Here is a 12,220-nt window from a genome sequence, read left to right on the forward strand (position 1 = left end):
AACAGTCAAAGAAAATGCAAAATGCAAAAAGCTCCTAACCTAAAACATCCAGGAAATCCAGGAAACAATGAGAAGACCAAGTCTAAGGATAATAGGTATAGAAGAGAGCAAAGATTCCCAACTTAAAGGGCTAGTAAATATCTTCAACAAAATAATAGAAGAAAACTTCCCTAACCTAAAGAGATAGCCATGAACAAACAAGAAGCCTACAGAACTCAAAATAGATTGAACCAGAAGAGAAATTTCTCCCATTACATAATAATCAAATAATTATAAAACAAAGAAAGAATATTAAAAGCAGTAAGGGAAAAAGGTCAAGTAACATATAAAGGCAGACCTATCAGAATTACATAAGACTTTTCAACAGAGACTATGAAAGACAGAAGATCCTGGGCAGATGTCATACAGACCCTAAGAGAACAAAAATGTCAGCCCAGGCTACTATACCCAGCAAAACTCTCAGTTACTATCGATTTAGAAAGCAAGATATTTCATGACAAAGCCAAATTTACCCAATATCTTTCCACAAATTCAGCCCTACAAAGGATAACAGATGGAAAACTCCAACACAAGGAGGGAAACTACACCCTAGAAAAAGCAAGGAAGCAATCTTCTACCCAAAAGAAGACAGCCACACAAACATAATTCTACCTCTAACTACAAAATAACAGGAGGCAACAATCACTTTTCCTTAATATCTCTTAACATCAATGGACTCAATTCCCCAATAAGAAGAAATAGACTAACAAACTGGATGCATAAACAGAACTCAGCATTTTGCCAAATGCACCTTAGTGACAAAGGCAGACAACACCTCAGAGAAAAAGGCTGGAAAAAAATTTCAAAGCAAATGGTCTCAAGAAACAAGCCGGAGTAGCCATTCTAATATCGAATAAAATCAACTTTCAACCAAAAGTTATCAAAAAAAGATAAAGAAGAGCACTTCATGTTCATCAAAGGAAAAATCTACCAAGAAGAACTCTCAGTTATGAATATCTATGCTCCAAATGCAAAGCCACCTACATTCATAAAAGAAACTTTACTCAATCTCAAAGCACACATTGCACCTCACACAATAGTGGGAGACTTCAATATCCCACTCCCATCAAAGGACAGATCATGGAAATAGATACTAAACAGAGACACAGTGAAACTAACAGAAGTTATGAACCAAATGGATTTAACAGATATCTACAGAACATTTTATCCTAAAACAAAAGAATATACCTTCCTGTCAGCACCTGATGGTACCTTCTCCAAAACTGACCATATAATCAGTCACAAAACAAGCCTCAACAAATACAAAAAGATTGAAACAACCCCATGTATTCTATCAGACCACCACAGAATAAGGTTGGTCTTCAATAACAACAAAAACATCAGAAAGCCCACATACACATGGAAGCTGAACAGTGCTTTACTCAATAATAACTTGGTCAAAGAAGAAATAAAGAAAGAAATTAAAGACTTTTTAGAATTTAATGAAAATGAAGGCACAACATACCCAAACTTATGGGACATAAGGAAAGCAGTGCTAAGAGGGAAACTCGTAGCTCTGAGTTTCTCCAAAAAGAAACTGGAGAGAGCATACACTAGCAGCTTGACAGCCCATCTGAAAGTTCTGGAACAAAAAGAAGCAAATGCACCCAAGAGGATTAGACAGCAGGAAATAATTAAACTCAGGGGTGAAATCAACCAGGTAGAAACACAAAGATCTATACAAAGAATCAGCAAAGCAGGAGCTGGTTCTTTGAGAAAATCAACAAGAAAGATAAATCCTTAGCCAGTCTAACCAGAGGAAACAGAGACAGTATTCAAAATAACAAAATCAGAAATGAAAAGGGAGACATAACAACAGAAACAGGGAAATTCAAAAAATCATCAGACCCTACTACAAAAGCCTGTACTCAAACTGGAAAATCTGGATGAAATGGATAATTTTCTAGACAGATACCAAGTACCAAAGTTAAATTAGGATCAGATAAGCCATCTAAACAGACCCTTAACCCCTAAGGAAATGGAAGCAGTCATTAAAAGTCTCCCAACCAAAAAAAGCCCAGGATCAGATGGATTTAGTGCAGAATTCTATCAGACCTTCAAAGAAGACCTGATACCAATACTTTTCAAACTATTCCACAAAATAGAAACAGAAGTTACTCTACCCAATTTGTTGTATGAAGTCACAATTACACTTATACCTAAAACACTCAACAACCCAAAAAAGAAAGTGAACTTGGGACCAAGTTCCCTTATGAGTATCAATGCAAAAATACTCAATAAAATTCTAGCAAACCCAATCCAAGAACACATTAAAATGTTCATTCACCACGGTCAAGTAGACTTCATCCCAGGATGCAGAGATGGTTCAATATACAGAAATCCATCAAAGTAATCCACTACATAAACAAACTCAAAGAAAAAAAAACAACTCATGAACATTTCATTAGATGCTGAGAAAGCATTTGACAAAATTCAGCATCCCTTCATGTTAAAAGTCATGGAAAGATCAGGAATTCAAGGCTCACACCTAAACATAGTAAAAGTAATATACAGCAAATCAGTAGCCAACATCAAACTAAATGGAGAGAAATTTGAAGCAATCCCACTAAAATCAGGGACTAGACAAGGCTGCCCTCTCCCTCCCTCCCTATCTATTTGATATAGTACTTGAAGTTCTAGCTAGAGCAATTAGACAACAAAAGGAGGTCAAAGGGATACAAATTAGAAAGGAAGAAGTCAAAATATCACTATTTGCAGATGATATGATAGTATACTTAAGTGACCCCAAAAACTCCACCAGAGAACCCCTAAACCTGATAAAAAACAACTTCAACAAAGTGGCTGGGAATAAAAATAACTCAAACAAATCAGTAACCTTCCTATACTCAAAAGATAAAGAGGTAGAGAAAGAACTTAGGGAAAACAACACTTTTCACAATAGTCACAAATAATGTAAAATACCTTGGTGTGACCCTAACCAAACAAGTGATAGATCTGTACAACAAGAACTTCAAGTCTCTGATGTAAGGATCTCAGAGAATGGAAAGATCTCTCATGCTCATGGATGGGCAGGAGTAATATAGTAAGAATGGCCATTTTGCTGAAGCAATCTACAGATTCAATGCAATCCCCATCAAAATCCCATCTCAATTCTTCATAGAGTTAGAAAAAGCAATTCTCAAGTTCATTTGGAATAACAAAAAACCCAGGATAGTGAAAACTATTCTCAACAATAAAAGAACTTCTGGGGGAATCACCATCCCAGGCCTTAAGCTGTACTACAGAGCAATAGTGGTAAAAACTGCATGGTATTGGTACAGTGACAGACAGGTTGATCAATGGAATAGAACTAAAGACCCAGAAATGAACCCACATACCTATATATATAGTCACTTGATCTTTGACAAAGGAGCTAAAACCATCCAGTGGAAAAAAGACAGAATTTTCAACAAGTGGTGCTGGTTCAACAGTGGTCAGCCTGTATAATAATGCAAATCGACTGATTCTTATCTCCTTGTACAAAGCTCAAATCGACGTGTATCAAAGACCTTCACATAAAACCAGATACACTGAATCTAATAGAAGAGAAAGTGGGGAAAAGCCTTGAACACCTGGGCACAGGGGAAATTTTCCTGAACAGAACACCCATGGTTTATGCTCTAATATCAAGAATGGACAAATGGGACCTCATAAAATCGCAAAGCTTCTGTAAGGCAAAGGACACTGTCAATAGGACAAAACAGCAACCAACAGACTGGGAAAAGATCTTTACCAATACTACATCAAATAGAAGGCTAATATCCAATATATACAAAGAACTCAAGAAGTTGGACTCCAAAGAACCGAATAACCCTATGAAAAAATGGGGTAGAGAGCTAAACAGAGAATTCTCAACTGAGGAAACTCCAATGACTGAGAAGCACTAAAGAAATGTTCAACATGTTTAGTCATCAGAGAAATGCAAATCAAAATGACCCTGAGATTCCACCCCACACCAGTCAGAATGGCTAAATTCAAAGACTCAGGTGACAGCAGATGCTGGCGAGGATGTGGAGAAAGAGGAACACTCCTCCACTGTTGGTAGGATTGTAAACTGGTACAACCACTCTGGAAATCAGTCTAGTGGTTCCTCAGAACATTGGACATAGTACTACCTGAGGACCCAGCTATACCACTCCTAGGAATATACCCAGAAGATGCTCCAAGATGTAATAAGGACACATGCTCCAATATGTTCATAGCAGCCATAGTTATAATAACCAGAAACTGGAAAGAACCCAGATGTCCCTCAACAGAGGAATGAATACAGAAAATGTGGTTACACAATGGAGTACTACTCAGCTATTAAAAACAATGACTTCATGAAATTTGCAGGCAAATGGACAGATCTAGAAAATATCATCCTGAGTGAGGTAACTCAGTCACAAAAGAACAGACATGGTATGCACTCACTGATTAGTGAATATTAGGCAAAGAGCATGATACAACTCATGAACCACATGAAGCTCAAAAGTAAGGAAGACCAAAGAGTGGATGCTTCAGTCCTACTTAGAAGGGGGAACAATATAATCAAAGGAAATAGAGGGTGGGAGGGACTTGGGAGGAAGAGAAGAGGGGGAGGGAGAAAAGAGGGGCAGAATCAGGTATGGGAGGAGATGGAGGAGATGTACAGAGGGTCAGGAAGTTGAACAGAGGTGTGGTTCAGCTATTCTAGAACCACCCCTGGAGATAACATTTCTGCTCATATCATGCTTTAAAAGACCTTTTAAAGCATGATATGAGACCTTTTCCTAGATCTATTGACACCTGTCTTAAGGAAGTTGTTGCTTCTACAGAAGGATCCAGAGTCTACGTCTCGATTCACACTTGAGCTCGTGAGGTCAAACAACAGGAGCAAACAGACACCTAAGTGACCTATTTCCCTTCCTCCTCCCTCCTTGTCCTTTCTTTTATATATAATGAAAACAGAATGGCGGTCATCCATCTGGGAAAGGATGCTGATCTGTAACCTTTAGGAGGGAGGTTGATTAGGAGGAAGGGCCTAGAGACTGAGACTCGGCCTTGGGGTGGGGTGGGGGGTCAGGGGAGAGTATTAGACAGAGCTGGTAGGATACGTGTAAGAGACAAATATGATTGGGCCTTCAAGGGAAGGAGAGACTTCCTCATAAAACCTGGAAAGGACTTTATTAAGAGAATAGCAGTGTCGGGATGGCCAAGTGGTCTAAGAGTGAGACGTAAGAGACATAGAGAAAAAGAGAGAGGGGAGTTTAACCACTCTTATGATCTGCAGAGCAATTCCTAGAAAAAAGGGGTTCACCAGGCACCTCAATGCTTTCAGGGATGGTGGGCACGACCTTTTGTCACAGCTAGTTACACTTCCTTTATGGAACACATGGTAGTGAACAAATCAGAAATTAGATCAAAGGTGGAAGATTGAGGAAACACAAATATATCATTCATCAGCCACTGATAAATTGGAAGTTTCCATGTAGGCTTATTAATAAATAACATTCATCTATTAATTCATTTCAGTGATATGCATTAAGTGCCTTTTATATGTTAGATATTTATTTTTGTGATACTGATGAGGAGAAAAAAATTTAAGACAAGCCTAGTCTCATGAAGTTCATGTTTTAACTTTGAGGTTTTCTGCAGCCAACGCCTCTCATGAGAGTCTGCCTTCTCGTTGTTTAATACTAGCCCACTGTATGGCAGTTCTTGGTTGGTAAGTGAGTGGTTCCACCACCAAGCTATTCCCAGCCCTAGTTTCTTCCTTTTGATCTGAAAAAGTTAGTATTTGGCTTCTAGAAAAAGCCTACAGTCTTGGCTGAATACATGGGCAAGAGCCAGGCAGATAGAGGCTACCAAAAGGGGTGGAGTCTGTCCCAGTGGTGGCAAAATTCAATCCAGTTGTGGGTGCCCTTGTTAGGTTTTAGGTACATCATCTGGCAGGTGGTCTATCCAGTCAGTGTAACAGAAAGCATTCAATATTTGATTCAAATGCAAAGCGAACACAATGTTGTTCACCTCTAACCCCAGTTACTTGGAAGGCTGAGACCGGAGGGTCACTTGAGCCCAAGAACTGGAGACTGACCTGGGAAACATGATTGACAGCCCCTACTGTAGACATGTATGATTAGAGCAAGATACTTCGACAAGCTCACAGTTGTAGGTCTTACTACAGCAATCATCAATATTTACTGAGATGCATACAACTAAGTCGGAACAGCAGCAACAAAAGTGTTGGTGTTCCTCCTGCCTCACGTGGAAAAGCAGAAAAGGGGAAAACCAAAATACTTGTCTCTTGCCTCAAGTTGGGAACTGAGAGGTACCTGCTGGCGCCTTCGGCTTCTCCCCTCACTGCGGGCTTTTCTTTTCATTTGATCCTCTTGAAAAGAGTCAAAGTAGGCACTGTCTAGCAGCTGGGCACAGGTCAGCCTCTCGTCAGGGTTCATCTTCAGGCATCCCTTCGGGAAGGGAGGAAAAGCAAAATAGGTTTAAGAGGTTGGCCTATTTGGTTACTGTGCACCCAAAGCTCTAGAGAATGGGTTGGCAAACATGGCTTAAGAAAGCCAGTGGCCAGTCTGGGATGTAGGTTGTCCGGTCCTCGCCTAGCACACATGAGGTTCTGGGTTTGATCCCCAGAAATGCTTACGCTGGTTGTCTGGCTCAGAGTAAAGGTGGTTGCTGCCAAAACTGACAAGGGTTGGATCCCAGGAGTTTCCATGGGAGAAGAAAGAACCAACTTCCTCAAGCTACCCTGTGACCTCCACACATATGTGTGTGCACACACACAGTAATGATCAGATAAATGACCCAAAATTAGACCAAAGATGGACAACTGAGTAAACACAAAATCTATCAACCATCAACCTCGGGTAAATTGAAAATTACCATGTGGGTTCATTTATTTACTTTATTTACTTTATTTACATTTATTTACTTTATTTCAGTGATAAATAATAAGTACCTTTTATATGTTAGATACTAGTATCGATGTTGTTGAAGAGATTAAAAAAAAAAAAAAAAAAACCAAGGACTCTGGAGCAACTGGCCACATTACATCCAAAAGAGCAGACATCAGTGAATTAGAGCTTCACCTTAGTGCCAGACTTCACATTCTCAACTCTTCCACAATCTGAGCTGAGGCCCAGGAAATAGTTCCACCCACTGTGGACAGGGCTTCCCACCTCAATGAATTTAATCAATGGAATCTCCCACAGACTTGCCCATTGGCCAACCTAATCTAGAAAATCCCTCATTTCCCAGGTGATTTTAGGCTATAACGCCTTGATAATTAAAGCTAACCACCACACTTTCAAATAAACCTTGAGTTCACTCACATTCTTATCTGGGATTTCCAATCTAGGGAGATGTAGTCCACTAAATGAGTTGTGTTTATTTAAAGAGCATTTTCGGAGTCTAAGAGGCAGCTGCCATTCTGAGGTCTCCAGAGCTTCAGACTGAGAGAAGTGTCTTGCTTAACTAATCATTTGAGCACTGACAATGTGGATCAGTCCTTGGAAGTGCACCTCTCAGCAAGCAAGGGTCAAACCTGGTAAAAGGTCTGGAGTCAGGATGTGAGAGACCGACCGCAACGCCCAAGGTGGAGTTCATTTCTTTCTAAAAGGTGGTTTGAATGTTGTTTGTGTGCGAGAGGATGCATATACCTGGCACATATGTTGTGGAACATATCGGGGTGGGGGTGTGGGGTCAATGCATAACTCTGGGAAGCCAGTGCTCTCCACTGTATGTGCGTTCCAGGGATTAAAATCAGGTCATCAGCCGCGTGCATGTGCCTTTGCCTTCCCTTAGCCATCATCACCCCTCCCCCTCCTATCATCTTAAATTACCATTCCCTACTTTGGCTCTGTATTCCTCACACTTCTCCCCACCACCATGCTGAATGACCAGGTCTGACAATTATAATTAATAGTTAATTCTCACATACCTTCATGAAACTTAAAGCCACGGGCTGAACATTTGAGAATTTTTCTTCAAGTGTCTCCTGGAAAATAAAGAATTTCAGTGTCACATAACCATGAAGGAATGGATATGTACATGTATGTGTTATGTATGTATGTATGTAGTTCATAGTCCCACCCCCAGTGTGCATACCTGACAATAAGAACACTTTAGAGAAATATCCCTTAGTATGTTTGATGACCCGTTTGAAGCTCTTTTAAAAAACCAAAAAATGTTTTTTAATATAATTTCCTAGTATAGTATAAAGGTTCAAGAAATATAAAACCAGAGTGCTTCCTTAATTTTGTAATGACTTATTCTTGGTGCTAGTACTCCTGCGAGGGAAGGGGACGGGGATGATCCAAATAGGAAAACACCCCACTTGGAATCCTGCCACGCAGCCTGGCGGTTGGAGCTGTCATGTCAAAGAGAGCACTCTGGGCAATCCTGAAAGCATGCTGACTCCCACACTGGAAAACACTGCAGCAATAAACAGGAGCAGCAGTGTCTCAGAAGAGCAGGGACGGGAGGAGACGACACTGCAGAGCTCACAGGAGCCATCTACGCTTTATTCTTTACATTAAACACATTATAATTCTTGGGGGTCTTTCCCCCACCTTTTTCCATCTTCCTGTGTGTGTGTGCATGTGTGCACAGGTGTTCATGCTTCTGCACCTGTGTGAGTGAGTGTGCACATGTGTGTTTGTGTACACAGAGGCAAAGGTGGATGTTGAGAACATCCTCCACCTACTGCTCTATCTGCGGGCTGCGGGCTCATCAGTGAGTCTAGGCTCACTAGCCGGCTCTCTCTAGGACCACTCTCTGGGGTTAGCACTCTAGGCAGGCCACCACAGCTAGCCACCTTTATATGGATGTGGGGGCTCCACACCCTCTTCCTCACATACAAGTGGAGCAACAGCCGGGCTTGGTGGCGTACGCCTTTAATCCCAGCACTTGGGAGGCAGAGGCAGGCGGATTTCTGAGTTCGAGGCCAGCCTGCTCTACAGAGTGAGTTCCAGGACAGCCAGGGCTACACAGAGAAACCCTGTCTCGGAAAACCAAAAACCAAACCAAAACAACAACAAACAAGTGGAGCAACAGCCTTAACTGCTAAGCCATCTCCCTGCTGTTTAAAAAAAAAATCCTGCTGGGCATGGTGGTGCTCACCTTTAATCCCAGCACTCAGGAGGCAGAGGCAGGTGGATCTCTGAGTTCAAGGCCAGCCTGGTCTACAATGTGACCTAATCTACAAAGTGACAGGACAGCCAGGGCTACAGAGAAACCCTGTCTCGAAAAAACAAAACAAAACAAAACAAAACAAAACCAATTGCTTGATGTTACTAATGAAGACTCGGGAGCTAGATTCTAGGGTGAAAGCCTGGTAACTCAGAGAGGCAGAGGAAGCACTCAACTGACCTTCCTCCTCAGCCAACATCCCAGAAGCCATGCCTCTCTCTCATGCTGTCTCAAAAAAAAAAAAACAAAAAAAACAAAACAAAAACAAAACCTTCTCCCAACTCAATGTCCCTCCCTTCCACTTCCAGTGTGTCTCTCTATCTGTCCCCTGACTCCCTCTCCCTCTCCCTCTAAGTAAATAACACAACCTCAGGGTTCACAGTGTGATCAAATACCCTGCAACAAAAGGGGTGGGACTTTTTTTGTTTGTTTTTGTTGTTGTTTTGTTTTGTGGAGGGTGATAGGTAGCTGTCAGAGTCTCCTCTCTGTTTCAGGCTGGACTTGAACTCACGACCCTGCTGCTACTGTCTCCTCGGTGCAAGGATTAAATAGGTAAACTGAGTCTGACTTGAAAATGTGTTTAATTTATTTCTGTTTCAGCTTTGTTCTATAAGCTGGAGAATAACAAAGACAGAATCTATCTTCAAAATAAAGAAATTGGTTTGAAGTACTATTTATGCAGAAGTAATTATTTGAGGGAATGCTAACTTCAGTGTTTGACCAAAAACTTTAAGGTGCTATGCTGGATACTAAGCATGATTTAGATTTAAATGGGCTTGAATTATGCAAGAGATAGGACACGTAAGCTGTTGTTTTCCTCCTGTCATCTTTATGTAATTATTATTATTTTAATATTATGTGAGGAGAGGAGTAGGTACACATGTGTGCCTCCTTGCACATACCTGAGTGAGGAAGCCAGAGGAGACCACTGGGAGTCTCTCGTGCTCCTCCTTACTCCCTTGAGGGTTTATCACTGAACCTGGATCTGTTTTTAAGCTGGGCCGACAGTCAGCAATCTCTAAAGCTTCCTGCTCCCACCACTGGGGCTATGGGGATGCACAGCCACACTCACCTATTTGCATGAGTACTGGATCCTCATGCTTGTGTAACAACCACTCTTAATCCTGTGTGCATCTGTGTCCCTGTTTTGTTGTTGTTGTTGACTGTTTGTTTGTTTTGGTGACAGTTTCACTACGTAGCTCTGGCTGCTGCATTCCAGAATTTACTGCATAGCCCAGGCTGGCATCAAACTGTGTTAATCAACCTTCTTAGTGTCAGGACTACAGCCATGCTACTATGCCTGGATTCTTATAAATAATTTTGAGTCAGGACCTCAAAACTGCCCAGGCAGGCCTGGAGCTCTTGAGCTCAAATGATCCAGCACTTTGAATAGTTGGGAATTCTGCAGTGTCCTACTGAATTACATTTTAAACTGACTTATTTCAATTTTGCATCAGTGTTTCGTATGGAAAGCGGCAGCCTAAAGCACACACATGAAACCACCACCTCCTTACAGAAAGAAACAGCACAAGTAATAAACCATCCGACACAGAGCCGTTTACCATGTCCTCTGGTTCAGGTATACTGATGCCACGGAAAAACTGGTTACTTTTAAAGATAGACTGGTGCCTTGGGATCAGCTTTCCTGTAAAATACAAACCACATAGCTCATGATAACTTGGGTTAGAAAATCATAAAGTATATCATAAAAATCCCCGAAGATGTGGGTATTAAGGAAACATTGTGCCTGAATGCTTCTTCCAGACAGGGGCAGTGTGAGCCTGGGCAGAGGCCCCTGTGCTCAGGTGAGGACCACTCTCTGTACAAAGCTCTTGACAGATCAAAAACCAATTGGAGACGAGGACCTTCAGCGTCTGGACACACAGATTAGCATTAGCACCAATCTCCAATACCAATCAGCCTCCATCTAAGCCTACGTGACAGAGGACTGCTGGGCTCTTTAGCTGCTTTCCTAATGATCTCTCAACACAATTGCTAGCTTCCTTCCTACCTCATTTCTTCCCTCCCTCTCCTCTTTAGTTCTTTTTATTTTTCCTTTGAGACAGGGTCTTGTCTATTCCAGGCTGGCCTCCTAGCCAAGCATGACCTTGAACTCTTTAACTAATTAACTTTGCATCCTAACCTCAGTTTCCCTCCCTCCTCTCCTCTCAGTCCTTTCTCATACCCATCCATTCCTCCTTCCATTCTCTTCAGAAAAGAGCAGGCCTCCGATGGGTATCTACCATCCTTGGCATTTCAAGTTGAAGTAAGACTCGGCACATCTTCCCCTATTGAAGCTAGATGAGGCAGCCCAATAGGGGGAGAGGATCCCAAAGGTAGGCAACAGAGTCAGAGACAGCTCTTGCCCCCGCAGTTAGGAGTCCCACAGTGAAGACCAAGCTACACAACTGTTACATACGTGCAGAGGACCTAGGTCAGACTCATGCATGTTCCACGCTGGCAGATCAGTCTCTGTGGGCCCCTATGGGCTCAGGTTAGTTGGTTCTATAGGTTTTCCTATGGTGTCCTTGATTTTGACCTTAAACTCTTTAATATTCTTGCCTCTGCTTCCCATGTCTTGGGATCACAAGCATGGGCCACACCATGCCTGATTCACACACTGCCAGGATCACCTAGGCGTTTATGCGTGCTCGGCAAGTACTATACCACTCGAGCCCAGCCTTAGAATAGCTAGTTTCCATCTCCATTGTATCAGTGAGGAGAGCGAGGCTGAGGGAGGTTCATCAGTCAGTCACATGAACAGGATTCAACTCAGGTCTGTCTAAGGAGTTAGGGAACGTAGCAAACAGACCCACACACAGACCGTGTGACCTGCAATGGTGCTCTGCCCTATCCATTCTTGTTGCCTGGGAGAATGAGCTAGAGAGGAAGCAGAGAAGTGACCAACAGGCAGAAAGCCAGAGCAGCTTCAGGGAAGATTCTGTGTATTCATTCAGTGGAGAGAGAGACACTTTACTTGCAAGCTCCTAGAGTGGGTCTGTGGCTCCTAGAGTGGGTC

The 12,220-nt window shown here is 42.0% G+C and overlaps 1 protein-coding gene across 5 annotated transcripts in view; it reads right to left on the reverse strand.

The window, feature by feature from the left end:
* Window positions 1-12,220, reverse strand: part of Cdkl4 (cyclin dependent kinase like 4) — a 52,713-nt gene that overhangs the window by 3,864 nt on the left and 36,629 nt on the right. For 3 of the 5 annotated variants that reach the window (XM_029470845.1, XM_029470846.1, XM_029470844.1), the window contains exons 7-9: window positions 10,764-10,846; window positions 7,952-8,008; window positions 6,309-6,467 (exon numbers count right to left, since the gene is read on the reverse strand). In XM_029470845.1, the coding sequence (XP_029326705.1) occupies window positions 6,309-6,467; window positions 7,952-8,008; window positions 10,764-10,846 (299 nt within the window). The remainder of the gene's footprint in view (window positions 1-6,308; window positions 6,468-7,951; window positions 8,009-10,763; window positions 10,847-12,220) is intronic. The other 2 variants (XM_021149253.2, XM_021149252.2) reach the window with 1 other exon arrangement.

The sequence above is a fragment of the Mus caroli genome, chromosome 17 (assembly GCF_900094665.2).
Source record: "Mus caroli chromosome 17, CAROLI_EIJ_v1.1, whole genome shotgun sequence".
In the NCBI taxonomy this organism is placed as follows: domain Eukaryota; kingdom Metazoa; phylum Chordata; class Mammalia; order Rodentia; family Muridae; genus Mus; species Mus caroli.